Source organism: Puma concolor, chromosome C2 (genome assembly GCF_028749965.1).
Source record: "Puma concolor isolate L17-30 chromosome C2, mPumCon1.1.hap2, whole genome shotgun sequence".
Taxonomy (NCBI): Eukaryota; Metazoa; Chordata; class Mammalia; order Carnivora; family Felidae; genus Puma; species Puma concolor.
The window spans coordinates 158,536,753-158,557,587 of NC_141675.1; the positions used below are offsets into that span (position 1 = coordinate 158,536,753).

Here is a 20,835-nt window from a genome sequence, read left to right on the forward strand (position 1 = left end):
CCCCACAGATCCGTCAGCAGGAGATGCAGATATCACTGTGCCCACTGCCCTGGCCACGGACCCAGTAAGCCTACCCCTAGGTATTGACCCAAGAGAGGTGAGAGCACACAGAGTCCAGGTGTTTCCAGTGGGATCATCCATAATCATAAACACCTGGAGACACCCCGAATGTACTTCGATGGGTAAACAAACAACTGTGACACATCCATTCAATAAAACATGACCCTGCAATTAAAAAGGAATTCGCGGCGAGTATCCGCAACACAGGGACAAGTAAAGGAAGCCAGACCCCGGGCACGCATAGTGTTGTCTCTTCTCAAGGCACTCCTTTAGTAACACAGCAGAGCAGTGGTGCCCGGCTGTGGCCAGCGGTGGTGGCTGGGAAGGGCCACAAAGAAACCTTTGGAGGGAAATCTTGACACAAGTGGAGGCTGCAAGATGAAGACCTTTCTCAAAACTCGTCAAACTGAACAATGAAATAGGGTGCATCTGATTACATGTAAATTGCACCTCAAAAAGGCAATTTTAATGGAAGTATTAGCAAAACACTGGTAAGTGGGGAGAAGGGTTTGGGCAAGGAAAATGCAGCAGGCGGGCATGAGGCATGGGGTGGAACGTGGCAGGGTTTCAGGGAAGGCGATTGAGGTCCTGGGGACAGCAGCGGCTCCTTTCTGGCCATGGCCACAGCCGTGGGGAGAGGAAGCAGCGTGGGGGCAGGGGGCCGACACCCAGTCCCCGTGGGGCGTTCAGGAAGGGTGGAAGTCCGTCTGATCCTTCACCGGTAGGGGACTCTGGTCCCGGGTTTGCAACAGCTCTGGAACCCTGGTGGGTGACTTCCTGCATATCTCTGCCCTTGTCAGCAGGTGCCCTCATGTGCGGCCAATGTCACCCTGACATCAGAGCGGACTGTCACCTACAGCACTTGGTACATCGTGGCCTGACAGGGTCCTCAGTTCACAGGGAGGGCCCTGCACCATGACTCCGTGTCCCTCATAGCCCCCCGGGCGGAGCCTAGACCTACCAGATGGTGGCCCCAGAGTCTGGCCCGGGACCACCTGGGAGTCCTGCCACTCACCCTCATACTTTGTTTCAAACCTAGTCGATTTCCATGAGAGGTTGGAGCACCGTCTGCCCCGCTCCATCACCTTTCTGCTAAATGGGTAGAGCCCTCGGGAGGACCACAGGGCGACCCCAGGCCCGTAGAGGCTGTGAGCCTGGAGCCCCCAGGCCTGCTTGTCTGGGCCCGGTTTGCCCGGATGGGGCAGTCGGTGGAAACGGGCCAGGCCACGACCCGTGTGCAGGTGACCAGCCTGGGAAGCCCTGGGCACTGGGCCCACAGGCACGGAGCTTCCTGGGCCAGGGCGTTGAGTCCCACCCATGGCCCTGCCCACAGGAGTTAGGCCCGCCTCTGGGACTGCTCAGTCCCTCGTTCCTAGAAATGTTTGTGGCTGGAAGAGACCGTGTCTGGGTAAAACCCTGGGGTCCCCGCACCCTGAGGGTCAGATGGAAGGAAGCAGATCAGCTGGCGAAGTGAGTTTATTGGGGTACCCAAGGAGGTACTGACAGGTTAGGAGTCGAGGTCAAGTGGCCTGAGCAGAGAAGGGGGGAGGGAAGGATAGGTGACCCAGAACAGGTGCAGGTGCCTCCTGGGAGCAGAAGTCCCGGGAAGCCACGGGGTCAGCGTTCCTGGGAGGCAGGAGGTCAAGGTCAGGTCAGGAGAGTGAACACATGGGGGACCCCGTCCTGGGTGGGGGCAGCCACTTAACACAGGTCAGGACTCACTGAGGGGTGGCCGGGAGAACCACAGTCACCAGGTGGGACCTGAGCCCGGCTGGCCCCGGGGGGACGTGCCCATCAGCAGCAGGACTGGCCTGAGGCGGGGCCGCAGCAGGCAGGGCGGGGGCACGCGGGGCGGCAGAGCAGGGATACACTGGAGGAGGGTCTGCAGCAGGGGCTGGGCTGGCAGCAGGAGGGGGCTGAGCACGGGGAGTCCTCGCAGCACACAGGGGTGCAGCAGACGGGCTTGCAGCAGACAGGGGTGCAGCAGGTGGGCCTGCACACGGGGCGGCAGAGCAGGGACACGCAGGAGGCTGGGCGGCAGCAGGAGGAGGCAGGGGTGCAGCAGGCGGGGCGGGGGCACACGGGGCGGCAGAGCAGGGATACACTGGAGGAGGGTCTGCAGCAGGGGCTGGGCTGGCAGCAGGAGGGGGCTGAGCAGGGGGAGTCCTCGCAGCAGACAGGGGTGCAGCACACGGGCTTGCAGCACACATGGGTGCAGCAGACGGGCTTGCAGCACGCAGGGGTGCAGCAGTCTCCCTGGCAGGGGGAGGAGGGGCCGCAGGACAGCTGGCAGCATGAAGAGGTTGTGCAGGGGGAGTCCTCACAGCAGACAGGGGTGCAGCAGACGGGCTTGCAGCAGACAGGGGTGCAGCACACGGGCTTGCAGCACACAAGGGTGCAGCAGACGGGCTTGCAGCACACAGGGGTGCAGCACATGGGCTTGCAGCACACAGGGGTGCAGCAGTCTCCCTGGCAGGGGGAGGAGGGGCCGCAGGACAGCTGGCAGCATGAAGAGGTTGTGCAGGGGGAGTCCTCACAGCAGACAGGGGTGCAGCAGACGGGCTTGCAGCAGACAGGGGTGCAGCACACGGGCTTGCAGCACGCAGGGGTGCAGCAGTCTCCCTGGCAGGGGGAGGAGGGGCCGCATAGGAGGGTCAGGCAGGGGGCGGGGGCGCAGCACGGGGGCTCGCAGCAGCTCTCTGGGCAGTCGTCCACCTGCCAGGAGGGGTCGGGGCAGGAGTCCGAGGCCCCGGGCAGGCAGACGCGGCTGCCATAGCTCAGGTCGCTGGAGCAGACGGACAGGGTGGACGCGGCCATGGCGGGGGTGGTGGGGCTGGAGGAGGGAGTGGGTGTGGGTGTGGGTGTGTGAGTGTGTGTGAGAGTGTGTGAGGTGCCTTAGGCTGACGACTTTTATACCCTCCTGGCTCTTGTGTCCCAGGCCCCACAAGCCTCTAGTTCCGGCTCCCAGGCTGCATTAGGGATGTTTATTTGCCTGGATGTTGTCTGCAGCTCGTAAATCTCCCAGAGCATCTGACTCAGAGCGGGTCCATTGTGTCCCAGGGGAGCGGGAGTGGGATGGACAAGGCCCCAGCCCTGGGTCTCCAAGCAGGGGTGGAGGGTGTCGGGTAAGTGTGTTGAGACCGTCCTGGGGGCACCAGCCGGGGCAGCCCCAGGGCAGTGCTCACTTGGCGGGAGGACCGCGTTAGGGGGTTTCTCTGTGGTTCAAGCGCCTCTTCCCCTGGGGATTAGGCGCTAGAGGTCAGGACACGGTGGAAAGGACACGCTCACATCTGGGGGCTGAAACCAGAAGGCAGGCACCGCCTCGTTCCACGTCAGCCAGGGGTGTGTGGCGGCATCTCAAGGTCGGGGCTTTCTGCACATGTCCTCGTGTGACCGTGCACACGTCACAAGCAGTGATTTGGGGTTACGAGTAAATTTTCGCGAGTAGGTGAACCACAAATGAAGAATCCATGAACAATGAGATCGACTCTATCCACCTCATCCTCTCTCTACATCTCTTCTCTCTCTACATGTGTACATACGCATAGAATGGATTTGTGTGTACCCGTTTTCAAAATACAGACTGTATTGTGTTTTACCCACTTGGCTTTTTCATAACTTAATACAACGTGCAGCTCCCATGAATATGTAACGATTTCTCTTTCTAGTTTGCAGCTGCGTAGAACTTCACACTGTCCTGTGTATTGACTTGTATTCTTTCCCATCTTTGCCCTTCCATCATTCTCATGCCCTTATATTTAGGATCTAGCTCTTGGAATCAGCACACAGGTTTTTCGTGATTTCCATGCAGACTAACGGTCCTTCTTTGTAAATCGAACGGTTTAATACTTTACATTTAATTTCATTATTGATAATTGGGTTTATGTCTACTATCTGAGTGCACGTCTTCTATTTCTCTCAAATTTTTATGTTCCTTTTAAAAATCATTTCCCGGGGTGCCTGGGTAGCTCAGTCGGTTGAGCGTCCGACTTTGGCTCAGGTCATGATCTCGCGGTTTGTGAGTTCGAGCCCCGCGTCGGGCTCTGTGCTGATGGCTTAGAGCCTGGAGCCTGCTTCAGATTCCGTGTCTCCCTCTCTGCCCCTCCTCCACTCATGCTCTCTCTCTCTCTCTCTCTCTCTCTCTCAAAAAATAAATACACATTGAAAAAAATTTAAAACTCATTTCCTGACTGCTTTGGGTATTTTTTATCACTTATCTCCCGTCTTTCACTCAATACTAGTTGTACGCGGTTTGGGGATTGTCTCGGCGGCTGCCCCAGAGGCCACAGCGTACCTTCCTGGGATATTCAAGTCTGAGGGACCTGGGCGCTTGGGCCGCCTCCAGAGCAACAGCCTAAGGGCCTCGTCCTTCTCATGATGCGTGGTTTCATTTCCACTTACAGTTTAGAGCCCACGGGAAATTGTAAATAGAATACATATTGTAACGTTGTGAATGGAAACGTGGGCCATTGGTCACTTCAACTGTGCTTCTGTTTCCCCTTCCAGGCTCTCTTCAACCTTCTTGCATTTCTGTCCCTCGCCGTCCTACCGGAAACCCTCCCTTGGGAGTTACTTTAAAGTGGATCTTCCGGTGTGGCCCGTGCTCCATTTCTGTTGGTCTGGCGATGTGTTGGGGCACCTTCACCTCTGGGTGGCGCTCTTGGGGAGCGATAGTCCGCTTGCGCAGCCCTTTCCTTTGCCCTTAAACACGCCGCCCCACTGTTCCATTCCGCTGTCTGGCCCTTCCGCCACCCGTGCTACCGCAACACCCACCTAGGGGTCGATGAACGCCGCTCCTGTTCCCTTCAGTCTAGAATGTCTACTTGTCTCTTCACGCGTGTTTCAGTTTTACGGTGTCACACCCGTTTCCCTGAGCACATTCACCACCATTGTTTTGCAAGTCTCTGTCCGAGGACTCCACCCCTGTCATCTCAGGTTTGTTTCTATCATCCGTTTTTTCTGTTGGCGTGACTGTCATTCTTGATTGAGTGTTTGACATCGTCTATGAAAAATTCTGGCAGCTGTGGATGAGTTTGTCTCCTTCCAAAGAGTTTCACCTCTCGCTCTGGCTGGTGGCCTGAGTGGGGGCAAGGGACTCACTGACGTGAGGCTGCTCCTGGGATTTAGCTGTCCAGGGGTCCACCCAGAGCCATTCCGCCTTGGCCAGTCATCAGAGTCGTTGCCTCCTTGGTTGAGGCTGTAAAGGCTCTGCTCAGGCTGTCCTGGCTTTCTGCTGGCTTCCTCAGCATCTTTCCCGCATGGCATGAAAGCATGCCAAATGCCTGGACGTTTAACCTGCAGCTTTGGGGCTCCCCCTGGTGCCCGCCACTGATCTAGGCTTGTCCCCTAGAGTCCGCGCTGCCTCTGCTGCCACAGTTCTCTCCACCCCCCCCCCAAGGTTTCTAGAAGCTCTGCCGGCCTCTCTATGTGCTAGTTACTTCCCCTCGAACCCCACACCAAGATTCATCAGTGGTACCTCAGGAAAAGCCATTCAGAGATGCCAGCTCACCTCTCGGAAGTCACCCCATCTCCACCTGTTGACTCTCAATGCTGAGTCTCATCAGCAGCCTTCAAAGGCCTTACGCAGACGTTTTTGTATTTTATGCTGTCCTCAGCAGGAGCATATTGGAAGGCAAACACCCCGCCCCCCTTGCTCGGCCACGCGCGTCCAGCTTATGGATCACTTCCTGTACCTCCAGAGGGGCCTGAGCACAGGATGCCAGGCTCGACTCTATCTTATTTTTATAGCTCGAGACATACAGAAAGACGACTCGGCCCGCAGTTTAACTGCATTCTCACAACCCCTTCCTGGACTGTCATGAACCCCTCTCACCGGGGTAAGAACCATTGCTGGAAAGAAGGGAGGAAGGGAAAGGTGAGAATTTGAGCCCAGGGACTTCCCAGGGCGGGGGCGTCACAGGCCCTCCCACTGGGGTGCCTCTCCTGCCCTGCTGCTGAGTCGGCTTCTCTCTGGTATCACAGGGCACTGAGAGCCTGCCTCCTTGGCCCACAAGGCTCCCTGTGCCAGGCCAGCAGGGCCCACTGAAGGTTCAATTCTGGTGCTAGCCCACATTTCCAGCACACGGTGGGGAGGCCGTGGCTCCACAGTGAATAAACTCATGCTTGGAAGGTTCCAGGACCGGAGAGGATGGAAACTCATCCAGCAGAGGACCCCCAAAGCACGTGGTGGCCACTTGGATAGCACCTGCAGAAGAAAGGAAGGGGCCTGCATGACGTACCTGGCTGCAGTCACCCGAGGAATTTTTCAGTTCACAATCAAGAAAATCAACAGGATTTGATCAGCGCAAAAGCAGTCACTGTTTTCCATACAGAGGCTCAGCTGAGGCTACGCTTTCTTCAGGGAGAAAACAGGGGGTCCGTTTGTACTCACGCTTCACAGCGTTTGGGGTAAATGCAAGTGGGAATCAGAAGGCCATGGACAGATGGCATCTCCGACCTCAGTGAGTGCTCAGGCAGAGGACAGGGGCATGCACGGCCACCCAAGGACACCTGACTGTCCCACCTTTCCCTGCCTGCCACCTGACCAGTGCCCTCAGGCACCACACAGAGTTCCGGGGGGTCATGACCAGGAAAGTTCTGGCCACATACCCCCGTTGACCCTGGTTCCTCTAGCCTGGCACTCTGGAAGCTGTGCCACCCTGACAAGCGGATCCCCCCCGTGAATGCAAAACCCATCCACATGCCTCAAAAGGGCAGAAGGAATTAGAATATCTGGATTTCTTACGCAGCCACAGAACATGTTATTTGCACACTCACACCTTTTCTAGCTCAACGCACGTTCTGGATGCTCAGGGTGCGTCAACAGACTCAAAAATGTACTAGGAGTTTTATAGCTAAGCAACATCTCATAGAACCAAACATAAACCTGGAACTAATGAGAGTCCCCTGGGCTGCAAACACCAACAAGGAAGGAGCCGTGTGAGCCGTCGGCTGGGACAACACGCAGCTGGGAGGTATAAAAGCTGACAGACAGCCGGAGCTCCTCACACCCTCACACACACACACTCCACACACACACACTCCCTCCTCCAGCCCCACCGCCCCCGCCATGGCCGCGTCCACCCTGTCCGTCTGCTCCAGCGACCTGAGCTATGACAGCCGCGTCTGCCTGCCCGGATCCTCAGACTCCTGCCCCGACTCCTCCTGGCAGGTGGACGACTGCCCAGAGAGCTGCTGCGAGCCCCCGTGCTGCGCCCCGGCCCCCTGCCTGACCCTCCTGTGCGGCCCCTCCTCCCCCTGCCAGGGAGACTGCTGCACCCCTGCGTGCTGCAAGCCCGTGTGCTGCACCCCTGTGTGCTGCAAGCCTGTCTGCTGCACCCCTGTGTGCTGCAAGCCCGTCTGCTGCACCCCTGTGTGCTGTAAGCCCGTCTGCTGCACCCCTGTGTGCTGCAAGGACTCCCCCTGCTCAGCCCCCTCCTGCTGCCAGCCCAGCCCCTGCTGCAGACCCTCCTCCTGCGTGTCCTTGCTCTGCCGCCCCGTGTGCAAGCCCGTCTGCTGCACCCCTGTCTGCTGCAAGCTCTTCTCCTGCACCCCTGTGTGCTGCGAGGACTCCCCCTGCACAACCTCTTCATGTTGCCAGCCGTCCTGCTGCACCTCCTCCCCCTGCCAGGAAGACTGCTGTACCCCTGTGTGCTGCAAGCCTGTTTGCTGCACCCCTGTGTGCTGCGAGGACTCCCCCTGCTCAGCCTCCTCCTGCTGCCAGCCCAGCCCCTGCTGCAGACCCTCCTCCAGTGTATCCCTGCTCTGCCGCCCCGTGTGCCCCCGCCCTGCCTGCTGCGCCCCTGCCTCCTCCTGCTGCACCCCTGCCTCCCCCTGCCAGCCCAGCTGCTGCCGCCCGGCCTCCTGTGTGTCCCTGCTCTGCCGCCCCGTGTGCAGGCCCGCCTGCTGCGCCCCTGCCTCCTCCTGCTGCCGCCCGGCCTCCTGTGTGTCCCTGCTCTGCCGCCCTGTGTGCCCCCGCCCTGCCTGCTGCACCCCTGCCTCGGGCCAGGAGTGTTGCCGCTGAGCGATCTTTTTAAGGGCATCCTGAATCTCGAGAGTTCCTCCACACACTGTGGGTTCTTTACAAAGCACCGAGACAGGTGTCAGGTCCCCTTTCCTGGGTCCCTGCAGTGGACACCGGTCACCAACCCCATTTTGCATCTGTCCTCCTACAAACAGCTCACTCGTTTGCTCAAGTGCTGACTTCCCAAATCAGCGTGCCCTGCCTCCTCAGCCTGGGTTGGCAGTGACCCCAGCCGGGCCTCCCGCAGCCTTCGGACCGTATGTGGAGTGGAGGGAGAGAAGATACAGTATCCGCAGCGTCACCCCTGGACCCTGTGTGGCCCCTGCTCCCCCACTGATTCCCGAGCTGGTTTCTTTATCGTCCCTCATCCCACGAGCTATCGGTTCCTCCAATAAATTCTTTTCTTTATTAACTTAACCAGGATGCATTTCTGTGCTTTCCAACAAAGACCCCTGCCTGACATCCCCCACGAGCGCGGCCTGTGGTTTTCCCCAGGCCCGCATGTTCCTGGCCTTCGGCGGTCGAGGCGGTGCCTCTGGCTACGTGTGTGTCCAAAACAGAGCACAGTGTCAAGGACATAAGGGCTGAGTGATCCACCCCGGGGGAAGAGCCACCTTTCGGGGCGACTTCCCTGGACCCAGACTGTCTCCAGCCCCCACACTCCAGAAGGATGGATGCCACGGGCCCTGTGTAGTTGGGAGTTAGCACCACAGGCCCGGCACGGCCGCCCTTAGGCCTGCTCACAGCATGAGCCCTTGGCTGTTGTCTGGGAATGTGGATTTTGGGGTTCCCACCAGGTGATAGGAGGGCCCCAATGGGCGTACACTGTGCAAATACTATGGCTTGTGCTGAATACCTGCTCTGCCTGGGGGTCTGGAATTTGGGTACGAGCCAGGCAGAGGGTGCCCACGGGACCGGGCCCTGATAGAAACCGTGATCTCTGATGGGTCCCTGGGTGGGGGCGGGAGTGGGGGGCGACACATCACATGTGTTGTCACAGCTCCTAGCTGGGGAGTGAAGTGCATCCTGTATGACTCCACTGGGAGGGGCTCTGGAAACGTGTGCCTGGTGCCCCTCGACTTTTCCCCGTGCGCCTTTGTGCTGTGTGTGCTGAGTCCTGCGAGGTCCCCCGGCAAATCACCAAATCCTGGGACCCCCCCCCCCCCCCCCCCGTCAGATTGGCGGAAATGTCCAAGTCTGACAACAAGCATGGCTCTCTGTTCAGTGCTGCCGGCGACAGTCCTCCTGTTTTGGGGCAAAGTGGTAACAACCCGGAGAGGCCGAGTCCATGCACACCCCAAGGTGGCTCTCCTGGAGAAGACCTCACGGGCTGCACCTGACCCCCACGTGGGTTATTTCACGGAGCTCAAAAAGCGTCAATGTTAAAAACCAGCGGGCACTCCTCGGCGGGAGAATGGACAGCTAGAGTGCGCGTGTGCACACAAAGGAAGTGCATGTAGCGGTTAAAAGGACTGAACCGGAGAAACACATCGATGTGAATGGGTCTCAAAAACATAACATGGAGTGAGAACAAGAATCACGTTGCAACCGATCCGTGCAGAAGAGCACACATCGGAAGGTTAAAAGCACAGAGGAGTATCTTGTCTTCACGACTGTAAACAACTCTACTAAAACTACAAAGGTGTGTGTGGGGGGTGTGAACGCCAGCCTCCAAACAGGGGCTGGCTACCCCAAGGGAGGGAGTGGGGTGGGCACATGAGGGTGTTGACGGCATCTGGAATATTCTGCAAGTATGGCAAGAGGTGAAGATTTCTGTTAATTCCTAGGTACGTGGATGTCTATTATATTATTTTCTATGCTTTTTGAAATATTTTATAGTCAAAATACTAGCCAGAAAAGTAAAGACATGTTACATAGACCAATTCCTGAGCCAGATTCAGTAAGACAAACTTAGAGCAATAAATAGAAGTTTCATTGGGAAAATTTAAAGTTGCTTTCTCAAACTGGAAAGGAAACAGAAACGCAATTGCAAGTTCCCAGGACATAAAGGAAGCCAAGTCCTACATCTCAGAGCCTGGGGGTTTGAGTGAAGCAGGATTCAGGGGGCAACCAAATCCTTAAGGACATACAGCAGAAAATAAGCAAAGTTTACAATAAGTAAGATTTCAATTCAGAAAGTTAAAAAAAAAAACTTCCAAAGGAAAAAAAAGAAACAAATTAATAAAATTAATGAATTAAAAACAGAAAAAGCAATAGTAGATCTAATCAAGAAAACGGAGTGTTTTTAAAAGGTCTATAAAAGATTAAAAATGTTGGAAACCTGAAAGAGAGATAATGTGTATCGAATATGAAAACAGGCACACGACAGGCGATGGAGAAAATGTGAAATTATAGAAAAATATACATCTTTAAGTCAACACAATCAAACTTTTTAGGCAAAGGGGATAACTGTCTAGGAAAGATCATCCCTGAAATCAGTGTCAGGAAAGCTAAGACACTTGAAAAGATAGGGATCCTAAGAGAACTTGAAAGGACAGGGCGACACTATCTGTCACACAAAGCACAAGATCCAGATGTGGATCAGACTTACAGACCAAGGGGCCTCCCAGGGGCCCAGTAACGACCCTCACCCCCAGTGCCACCTGATCCCCAATCAGGATGTCACTGCGGTTCAGCGGGGTAGTGGTGAGACCGGCCCACTGGCTCTCCATGTGGGCAAAACAAACTGCCTTTTACCTCACACCACACACACAATTAATGGAGGGGAGGCAGGAATCTTAGGGCTTCATGTGGAAGGTGAAATAGTGGAGGTCCAGAAGGACACACAGGAGAATATCCTCACCATGTGTGGTAGGCAAAGACTGGAAATAGTACATTAAAAAAACACTAAACATAAAAGGAGAGAATCACTGCGTTGGACTTCATTAAAATTAGGAACTCCTATTCGTCAAAGGACACCATGAACCACACCACATCCATTAGGACGCCTAACTAACTAGACTAACTCGGGGTAGTCTACGCCGCACGTCAGAAAGTCTAACTACCCCGAGTGTCAGGGAGGATGTGGAAGAACCAGAGCGTACGCATGCGCCTGTGGGAACGTGGACGGGTACAGTCACTTTGGAACAGGTTTGGCAGTCTCTTAATCATATGCCAACCATGTGGCCCAGACATTCCACCCCTGGCTGTTTACCCAAGAGCAAAGATAACACAAGTCCACATGAAGAATTGCTCACGAATGTTCATACTAGCCATATGTGCATCAACAGCTGAGTGGATAAACAAATTGTGTTATATCCACACAATGGAATGCTACTCATCACAGAAAGAAGGCAATCACGTACATGTTTATACATCTCAATATACTCAGGGGAGGAAGTCAAACCCAAAGAATTGGTGTAATGTAATTTAATTTATGTGAAACTGTAGAGAAGACAAAACTAACCTAGATGGGAAGGAGATCTGGAATTTCCCAGGTCAAGGCTAAAAGGAGGTGGGATTAAGAACACATGAGAAATTTGGGGGATGATGGAAAAGTTCTCCATCTTGCTCATGGCAGTGGGCATGCAGGGGCAGATTTTCCCAAAACTCAACAAATGGAAACTTTAGATGGATACACATTCCAGTATGTAATCAAACCTCAATAAAGTTAACTTCTTTATTTAAAATTTTTTAATGTTTATTTATTTTTGAGAGAGAGAAACACAGAGTGTGAGCGGGGGAGGGGCAGAGAGAGAGGGAGACACAGAATCGGAAGCAGGCTCCAGGCTCCCAGCTGTCAGCACAGAGCCTGACGCGGGGCTCGAACCCACGAACTGTGAGATCGTGAGCCATGCAGGTGCCCCTGAAGTTGACTCTTTTAAAAGGACCCCATCAAGAGGATGAAGAAATTAAACCCCCTCTAGGAAGAGTCCTGTGTAATGCTCATATCCAATGGAGTGCTGAAGCACACGTGTATCAGCTCTTCCCAGGTCTGTGCTCAGAACATCATGGTGGTAGCTGTGGTGTGTTTACAGCACAGAAGCAGGGACATGCAACAAATCAGGGCTCGTTTTTTTTGTTTTGTTTTGTTTTGGTTTTGTTTTGTTTTGTTTTGTTTTATAGAGAGCCAATTATTAAACATTTACCACACACCACTGCATACATACAACTAACTCATATTTGGAATATATAATAAATTTTTATAAGCCAATGAGAAATACAGATAATCCTACTTTTAACAAAAAGACAAGCAAATGACTTGAACTGGCACCTCACAAGAAAAGACATCCAAATGTTTAATGAGAGGCTTTACTCATCAGGGAATGCAAATTAATGTAATGATGTGGTATCCCTACACCCTTTCCAAAATGGGTAAAAATTTTAAAAGACTGACAATACCTCTTTTATAAAAGATTCAGAGTGACTAGAAGTCGTAAGATTGGTCCGTGGGAATGTAAATGTTTTTAGAAAGCCATTGGACAAAAAAATATATCTGCTCAACTGCACCTGTGCCTAACATTTGATCTGGAAATCCCACTCATGGAATCTCATTAAAGAGATATTGACAGATATGTCCACCAAAAACAAAATGCACAGGAATTTTTATAGCAGCATTATTAATATTAGCCAAATTCTGGAAACAATCCAAAACTCCATCACTGGGAAAGAGAGCGAATCAATAACACATAGCAGGTTTAACATAAGAACTTTTATGGCACAGCAAAAAAAGAACGAACTGAATCTGCAGCAACATGGATACTTATCACAGACACTGTGTTGAACAAAAGGAGCCATAAACCAAAGAGTAGGCAGAAGAGGCGAAACCAATCCAGGCAGAGATAAGGTGGAATAGCGACTCCTTGGAGGAGGTGGGTTAATGGAGAAACAGCACAAGGGAACACTTGGGATTCTGGAAACATTCTGTCTTCAACAAAATATTGTAAGGGAAGGGCGCCTTGGTGGCTCAGTTGGTTAGGCGTCCATCTTTGGTTCAGGCCATGATCTCGCAATTCTTGAGTTCAAACCCCACATCAAGCTCTGTGCTGACAGCCTGGAGCCTGGAGCCTGCTTTGGATTCTGTGTCTCCCTCTCTCTCTGCCCCTCCCCTCTCTCATTCTGCCTCTCTCTCTCTCTCAAAAATAAATATACATAAAAAAAATATTCTAAGGGAAAGCCTTTCCAATCCAGAGGACTATACCCAGCTAAATTATTAATCAAGAATAAGTGGAGAATAAATAAAATAATTTTTAGTTATGTCATGCTCACAAATTTATCTCCCATGCACCCATTTTCAGAAAGCTACCAGAGGGTGTGCTTCCTCAAAATAAAGGCATAAATCCAGAAAGAAAAGAACACCACATTCAGGAAATAAGAGATTCATGGTAGGAGAGATATGGAGGAAAATCCAAAGACAATGGTGAGGGGAGATCCCTGGATGACACCTGTACACACGTGCAGCTGAGGGAATAGACAGCAGACAACAGCCCACAAATAGAAAGAGTTCTTGGAGAGATGTTTCCACAAAATAAATGGAGCTGGCAGACTACCCAATATGTTCAACCTTCTTAGTGGACCTTGGGGATACATTAGTCAGAGGACTTGGGGATGATTTGATGATAGGTACACAAAGAAATAAGCAAATAAACATAAGAAGCAATTGTTAACTCTAAGAACAGAAAAACAAAAGCAAAAGCAAAACATGTACAAATGAGGAAATTAAGTCTGGCTCCAGTACACAGACCTGGCTATGAGCAATGCACCCTGGTTAAAATGATACAGATTTGACACTGATTTGACCAACTTTTGCTGCCTTCTAGGAAAAGGAACTTTTTATGGGCCTGGTGGAAAATATGAGAAAGTGCCTTCCTCCACAACAGAAACTCACATCGTATCTAAAACTGAAGGCTCAAGAAGGGGGGAAGATGGTAGTGGAGTAGGAGGACCCCAGGCTGGCCTTGTCCCATGAATACAACTAGATAACCATCAAGTCATCCTAAATACCCCAGAAATTGATCTGAAGACTGGCAGAACAAACCCCACAACTAATGGGGGAGAAAAGGTCACATCAAAGAAGGTAGGATGTGCAGAGATGTGGCTTGAAAGAGACACAGATCGTGGCCATTGCAGTGGGAAAGGAACAGTGGTCGTGGAGAAGGGGGAGAGACAGACTAACACACAGGGAAGCACACGGGGGAAACAAAACCCCACTGCAAGTGGCTTAGAAAGTGAAAGGGCCTTCGGGGCGCCTGGGTGGCGCAGTCGGTTAAGCGTCCGACTTCAGCCAGGTCACGATCTCGCGGTCCGTGAGTTCGAGCCCCGCGTCGGGCTCTGGGCTGATGGCTCGGAGCCTGGAGCCTGTTTCCGATTCTGTGTCTCCCTCTCTCCCTGCCCCTCCCCCGTTCATGCTCTGTCTCTCTCTGTCCCAAAAATAAATAAAAACGTTGAAAAAAAAATAAAAAAAAAAAAAGAAAGTGAAAGGGCCCAAGTTTCATGAATTCTTACAACCAGTGGGGCTTAGAGCCTGGAGTTTGAAAGATCAGTGTGCTTGTCTCTGGGACAGCGCAGAGGACACTGGGCTGCTCTTGGAGAAAAGACAGGCAAGCAGTCCACAGACATACAGCATGGAAACAGCAATCTGAAGAGCACCTGGGGCACACAGTGGGGATATTATTCGCTCATCTAGAAGCATATCCAAGAGAGGCAGCATTCACGGAGAGACTTCTCTGTGAACAAAGGAACTGGCCAATGCCATCTCCCTCCTACAACCTCCATCAAAAGCACAGGGCCACCTGCAGGAACCAGCCCAGTGCTGACACTGGCTATCTACCTTGCTTACACCAAGCCTCATTCCCCCGTGTTCCAGAAGAGCCACCCTTCCCAGTCATGCTCACCACAGTCCCAGCATGACATTTCCCCTCCCCTAGAAGACCAGCCCAAACCCCTGCTCACACTGCACTTCCCAACACAGGAGTTTTGCAAGACCTTGGTTCCGGTGGTGGTGGCAACAGGTCTCATTTCACAAGCAGGCCAGAGCACAACTCGTTAAAATGTGCCACATTCAGGCCAGGGACCAAACACTTCCCACAACAGGCAAAGAGAGCCTAGAGATGACTGGCTTGAAAGATAAAGTGGCCAGGACATAACAGCAGAGTACACACAGAACACACCAGAGACATTCCTGGAAGCATCAGATTCTGGGGAACAGGGAACACTACATTAGGGGCCCTAATGGTCCTCTTCCTCATAAGGCGATTACCTTTAAGAACAGGAGAGTGACTCCTAACACACAGAAGCAGGCACACAGACTTAGGCAAAATAGAAGGCAGAGGAATTTGTCCCAAATGAAAGAACAGGACAAGGCACGGCAAGAGATTTAAGAGGAATAGATATCAGTAACATGCCTGATGGAGAATTTAAAGCAATGATCGTAAGGATACTCACTGGACTTGAGAAAAGAGTGGAGGACATCAGTGAGACCATTAACACAGAGATACAGAGATAAAGTATAAGAGCAGAGATAAAAGTTTCAACAAATGAAATGACAAACATGCTGGATAGGATGAACAGCAGGTTGGAAGAAGCAGAGGAATGAGTCAATGACCTAGAAGACAGAGTAATGGAAAGCAACGAAGGTGAATAAAGAGGGAAAAAAAAAGAATTATGGAACATGAAAATAGACTTAGGGAAATCAGTGAATCCATGAAATATAACAAAATGTAATAAAATTCATATTATATGGATCCCAGAAGAAGAAGAGAGAGAAAAGAAGGCAGAGAAATAATAACTGAAAACTTCTCTAGTCTGGGAAAGGAAACAGATATCTAGATGCAGGAGGCACAGAGAACCACCAACAAAATCCACAAAAGCAGATCCACACCAAGACATATTGTATTTAAAATTGCAAAATACAGTGATAAAGAACAAATATGAGAAGCAGCAAGATAAAAGAAGAATTATATTAAAAGGGAAAACATCTAAGGTGAGCAGGAGATTTTCCAGCAGAAACTTTCCAGGCCAGAAGGGAGGTGCATGGTATATTCAAAGTGCTGAAAGGGAGAATTTCAGCCAAGAATACTCTATCCAGCAAGGCTAATATTCAGAATAGAAGGAGATATAAAGAGTTTCCCAGACAAACAAAAATGAAAGGAGTTCACGACCACTAAACCAGCCCCGCAAGAAATACTAATGAGGATTATTTGAGTGGAAAGAATGACCAAAAGTGGCAGGATGAAGGTAAGAAATGAATGTTTCTGTAAAAAAATGAATATTTCTGTTAAAAAGTCAGTGCAGGAACTCACAAAATAAAAGGATGTAAAATATAACAACATATACCTAAAATATGGGGAGGAGTAAAGAATGGGTTCATGGGGTGTCTGGGTGGCTTAGTCAGTTAAGCATCTGACTCTTGATTTTGGCTCAGGTCATGATCTCATGGTTCATGAGATTGAGCCCTACACTGGGCTCTGCGCTGACAGCATGGAGTCTGCCTGGGATTCTTTCTCTCCTTCCCTCTCTGCCCTTTCCTCACTCACAGACTCTCTGTCTCTCTCTCTCAAAAATTAGAAGAAGAAGAAGAAGAAGAAGAAGAAGAAGAAGAAGAAGAAGAATGGGTTCAAAATTAAATGAACATCGACTTAAGATGAACTGCTATATGCAGAAGAGGTTATATACAAACCTAATGGTAACCATATGTCAAAACCTACTAATAAATATGCAAAGAATAAAGAGAATTCCAAATACATCACTAAAGAAAACCAGCAAGTCTCAACCATGAAAGACAAAAAAGGATCAGAGAAAATCTTCAGAGACAACCACAAAACAATAAAATGGCAATAAATACATATCTATCAATTAATTACTTTGAATGTAAATGGACTAAACTCTTCAATCAAAATACAGAGGGTGACAGAATAGATTAAAAAAAAAAAAAAACAAGACCCATCTATATTCTGCCTACAGGAGGCTCATTTTAGACCTAAAGACACCTGCTAATTGAAAGTGAGGAGATGGAGAAACATTTATCATATAAATGGAGGTCAAAATAAAGCTGGAGTAGCCACACTTATATAGGACAAACTAGATTTAAAAACAAAGATTGTAGCAGGAGGCAAAGAAGGACACAATATAATAATAAAGGGGACAATCCAACAAGAAGATATAACAACTGTAAACACACACCCAACAGAGAAGCACCCAAATATATAAACACAAAGAAACTAATTTGTTAATAACAAACACAAAGAAACTAATTTATAAAAATACAATAATAGTAAAGGGCTTAAACACCCCACTTACAACAATGGACAGATCATCTAAGCAGAAAATCAACAAGGAACAGTGGCTTTGAATGACACGCTGGACTTAACAGCTATATTCAGAACATTCCATTCTAAAGCAGCAGAATACACATTCTTTTCAAGGACACCTGGAACATTCTACAGAATAAATCATATATCAGGTCAAAATTAAGCCTCAACAAATCTAAAGAGACTGGAGTCATACCATGCACCTTTTCTGACCACAACACTATGAAACTTGAAGTCAACCACAAGAAAAACTCTGGAAAGAACACGAATACATGGAGGTTAGGGAACATCCTACTAAAGAATGAATGGGTCAACCAGAACATTAAATAAATTTTTAAAAAATACATAGAAACAAGTGAAAATGAAAACAAGTGGGTCCAAAACCTTTGGGATGCAGCAAAGGCAGTTCTAAGAAAGACGTCTATAGCAATACAGCTCTACCTCAAGAAGCAAGAAAAGACTCAAATATACAATCTAACCTTACACCTCAAGGATCTAAAAACGGAACAGCAAATAAAGCCTTAAAAGAAAAGAAGATGGGAAATAATAAAGATCAGAGCAGAAATTAATGATATAGAAACTAAAACAAACAAACAACAACAAAACAAACAGTAAAACATATCAATGAAACCAAGAGCTAGTTATTTGAAAAAAAAATCAATAAAATTTATAAACCTCTAGCCAGAATAATCAAGACAAAAAGAGAAAGGACACCCAAAAATAAAATTACAAATGAGAGAAAAGAAATAACAATAAACCCCACAGATATACAAATAATCATAAGAGAACATTATAAAAAACTATACACCAACAAATTAACAACCGAGAAGGATAAATTCCTAGAAACATATAACCTACCAAAACTGAAAAAGAAATAGAAAATTTGAACAGACCAATTACCAGCAAAGAATTTGAATCCATAATCAAGAAAATCCCAACAACAAAAAAATGTCCAGGACCAGATGGCTTCACAGGGGAATTCTATCAAACATCTAAAGGAGAGTTAGTACCTATTCTTCTCAAACTATTCCAAAAACTAGTAAAGGAAGAAAAACTTCCAAATTCATTTTATGAGGCCAGCATTACCCTGATACCAAAACCACATAAAGAAATCACACACACACACACACACACACACACACACACACACACACACAGAACTACAGGCCAATGTCCCTGATTAACACAGATGCAAAATCCTCAACAAAATATTAGCAAACTGAATCCAACAATACTTTAAAAAGACTTATTCACCACAATCAATTGGGATTTATTCAATATAAAGAATGGTTCAATATTTGCAAAGCAATTGATGTGATATACCACATTAATAAAAGCAGGATAAGAACCATATGATCATTTCAATAGATGCAGAAAAAACATTTGACAAAGTACAACATCCATTCATGATAAAAAAAAACCTCAACAAAGTAGATTTAGAGGAAACATACCTCAATAAAACAAAGGCAATATATAAAAACCTCACAGCTAACATCATCCTGACAGCCTTTCCCCTAAGGTCTGAAACAAGACAGGGATGTCCACTCCCACCACTGTATTCAACATAGTACTAGAAGTCTTAGCAACAGACAGCAACAACAAAGGCATCCAAGTGAGTAAGAAGAAAGTCAAACTTTCACCGTTTGCAGATGACATGATACTATAAATAAGAAACCCGAAACACTCTACCAAAAAACTGCTAGAGCTGATAAATAAATTCAGTAAAGTCACAGGATACAAAATCAATGTACAGAAATCTGTTGCATTTCTACACACCGATAATGAAGAAGTCGACAGAGAAATTAAGAAAAAAATCCCATTTACAATTGAACCAAAAATAATAAGATACCTAAGAATAAACCTAACCAAAGAGGTAAAGATCTGCACTCTGAAAACTACAGAACACTGATGAAAGGAACTGAAGAGGACACAAAGAAATGGAAAGAGATTCCATGCTCATGGATTGAAAAACCAAATATTGTTAGTGTCTATACTACCCAAAACAATCTACACATGTAATGAAATCCTTATCAGAATACCAACAGCATTTTTCACAGAACTAGAACAAACAGTCCTAAAATTTGTATGGAACCACAAAAGATCCTGAATAGCCAAAGCAACCTTGAAAAAGCAAAGCGAAGCTGGAGGCATAATAATTCTAGAGTTCAAGTTATATTACAAAGCTGTAGTCATCAAGAGAGTATGGTACTGGCACAAAAATGGACAAATAGATCAATAGGACAGAATAGAAAATTCCAGAAATAAACCTAGAGTTATATGGTTAATTAATCTTCGACAAAACAAGGGAGGATATCCAAAGGGAAAAAGACAGTCTCTTCAACAAATGGTGTTGGGAAAATCAGACGACAATGTGCAAAAGAATGAAACCGGACCACTTTCTTACACCATGCACAAAAATTAACTCAAAATAAAGACCTAAATATGAGACCTGAAACCATAAAAATCCTGGAAGAGAACATAGGCAGTGATTGCTCTTACATCCACCATAACATTTTTCTATATTTATTCCCCAATGCAGGGAAAACAAAAGCAAAAATAAACTAACTCCTGGGACTACATCAAAATAAAAAGCTTCTGCAGAGAGAAGGAAACAACCAACAAAACTAAAAGGCAACCTACAGAATAGGAGAAGGTATTTGCAAATCATATATCTGATAAAGGGTTAATATCCAAAATCTGTAAAGAACTTCTCAAACTCCACACCCAAAAAACAAATAATCCAGTGAAGAAATGGGCAAAAGACATGAATAGACACTTCTCCAAAGAAGACATCCAGACGGCCAACCGACACATGAAAAAATGCTCACATCACTCATCATCAGGGAAATGCAAATCAAAACCACAGTGAGATACCACCTTATACCTGTCAGAATGGCTCACATTAACAACTCAGGCAACAACAGATGTTGGTGAGGATGCAGAGAAAGAGGATCTCTTTTGCATTGTTGGTGGCAATGCAAACTGGTGTAGCTACTCTGAAAAACAGTGTGGAGGTTCCTCAAAAAGTTAAAAATAGAACTACCCTACGATCCAGCTGTTGCATTGTTAGATACTTACCCAAAGGATATAAAAATACTAATTCAAAGGGATATGTGCACCCCAATGTTTATAGCAGCATTACTTAAAACAGCAAATTTTGGAAAGAGCCCAAACGTCCATCGACTGATCAAGAAGGGGTGTGTGTGTGTGTGTGTGTGTGTGTGTGTGTGTGTAGATACAGAGATAGACAGATAGATATATGCATATAACGGAATATTACTCAGCCTTTGAAAAGACTGAAATCTTATAAAGACATGGATGGAACTAGAGAGTATTATGCTAAGTAAAATTAGTCAAAGACAAATACCATACGGCTTTACTCACATGCGGAATTTAAAAACTAAAACAAACGAGTAAAGGGGAAAAAGGAGAGAGAGGCAAACCAAGAAACAGACTCTTAACTACAGAGAACTAACTGACGGTCACCAGAGGGGAGGTGGGTGG

At 48.4% G+C, this 20,835-nt stretch overlaps 3 protein-coding genes across 4 annotated transcripts in view; 1 reads left to right on the top strand and 2 right to left on the bottom strand.

Annotated features, from left to right (window-relative positions):
- The window catches only part of TSPEAR (thrombospondin type laminin G domain and EAR repeats), a 159,948-nt gene that overhangs the window by 71,149 nt on the left and 67,964 nt on the right, over positions 1-20,835 (bottom strand). The window lies entirely within an intron of this gene.
- LOC147577664 (uncharacterized) lies at positions 1,519-2,960 on the bottom strand. The gene has a single exon (XM_086676125.1). The coding sequence runs from the start codon at positions 2,875-2,877 to the stop codon at positions 1,855-1,857; it is 1,023 nt and encodes a 340-aa protein (XP_086532251.1). The 5' UTR covers positions 2,878-2,960; the 3' UTR covers positions 1,519-1,854.
- LOC112850151 (uncharacterized) lies at positions 7,055-8,500 on the top strand. Of its 2 annotated transcripts, XM_086676127.1 has the most exons (2): positions 7,055-7,575; positions 7,606-8,500. In XM_086676127.1, exons 1-2 carry the CDS (start codon positions 7,130-7,132, stop codon positions 8,081-8,083), a joined length of 924 nt encoding a protein of 307 aa, XP_086532253.1. In that variant the 5' UTR covers positions 7,055-7,129; the 3' UTR covers positions 8,084-8,500. The 2 variants fall into 2 exon arrangements, with proteins under 2 accessions (XP_086532253.1, XP_025769547.1); XM_025913762.2 differs by having other exon boundaries at positions 7,055-8,500.

Bases quoted from the DNA above. Each gene is read 5' to 3' on its own strand.
- LOC112850151 (XM_025913762.2), top strand. From the start codon at position 7,130: ATGGCCGCGTCCACCCTGTCCGTCTGCTCCAGCGACCTGAGCTATGAC.
- LOC147577664 (XM_086676125.1), bottom strand. From the start codon at position 2,877: ATGGCCGCGTCCACCCTGTCCGTCTGCTCCAGCGACCTGAGCTATGGC.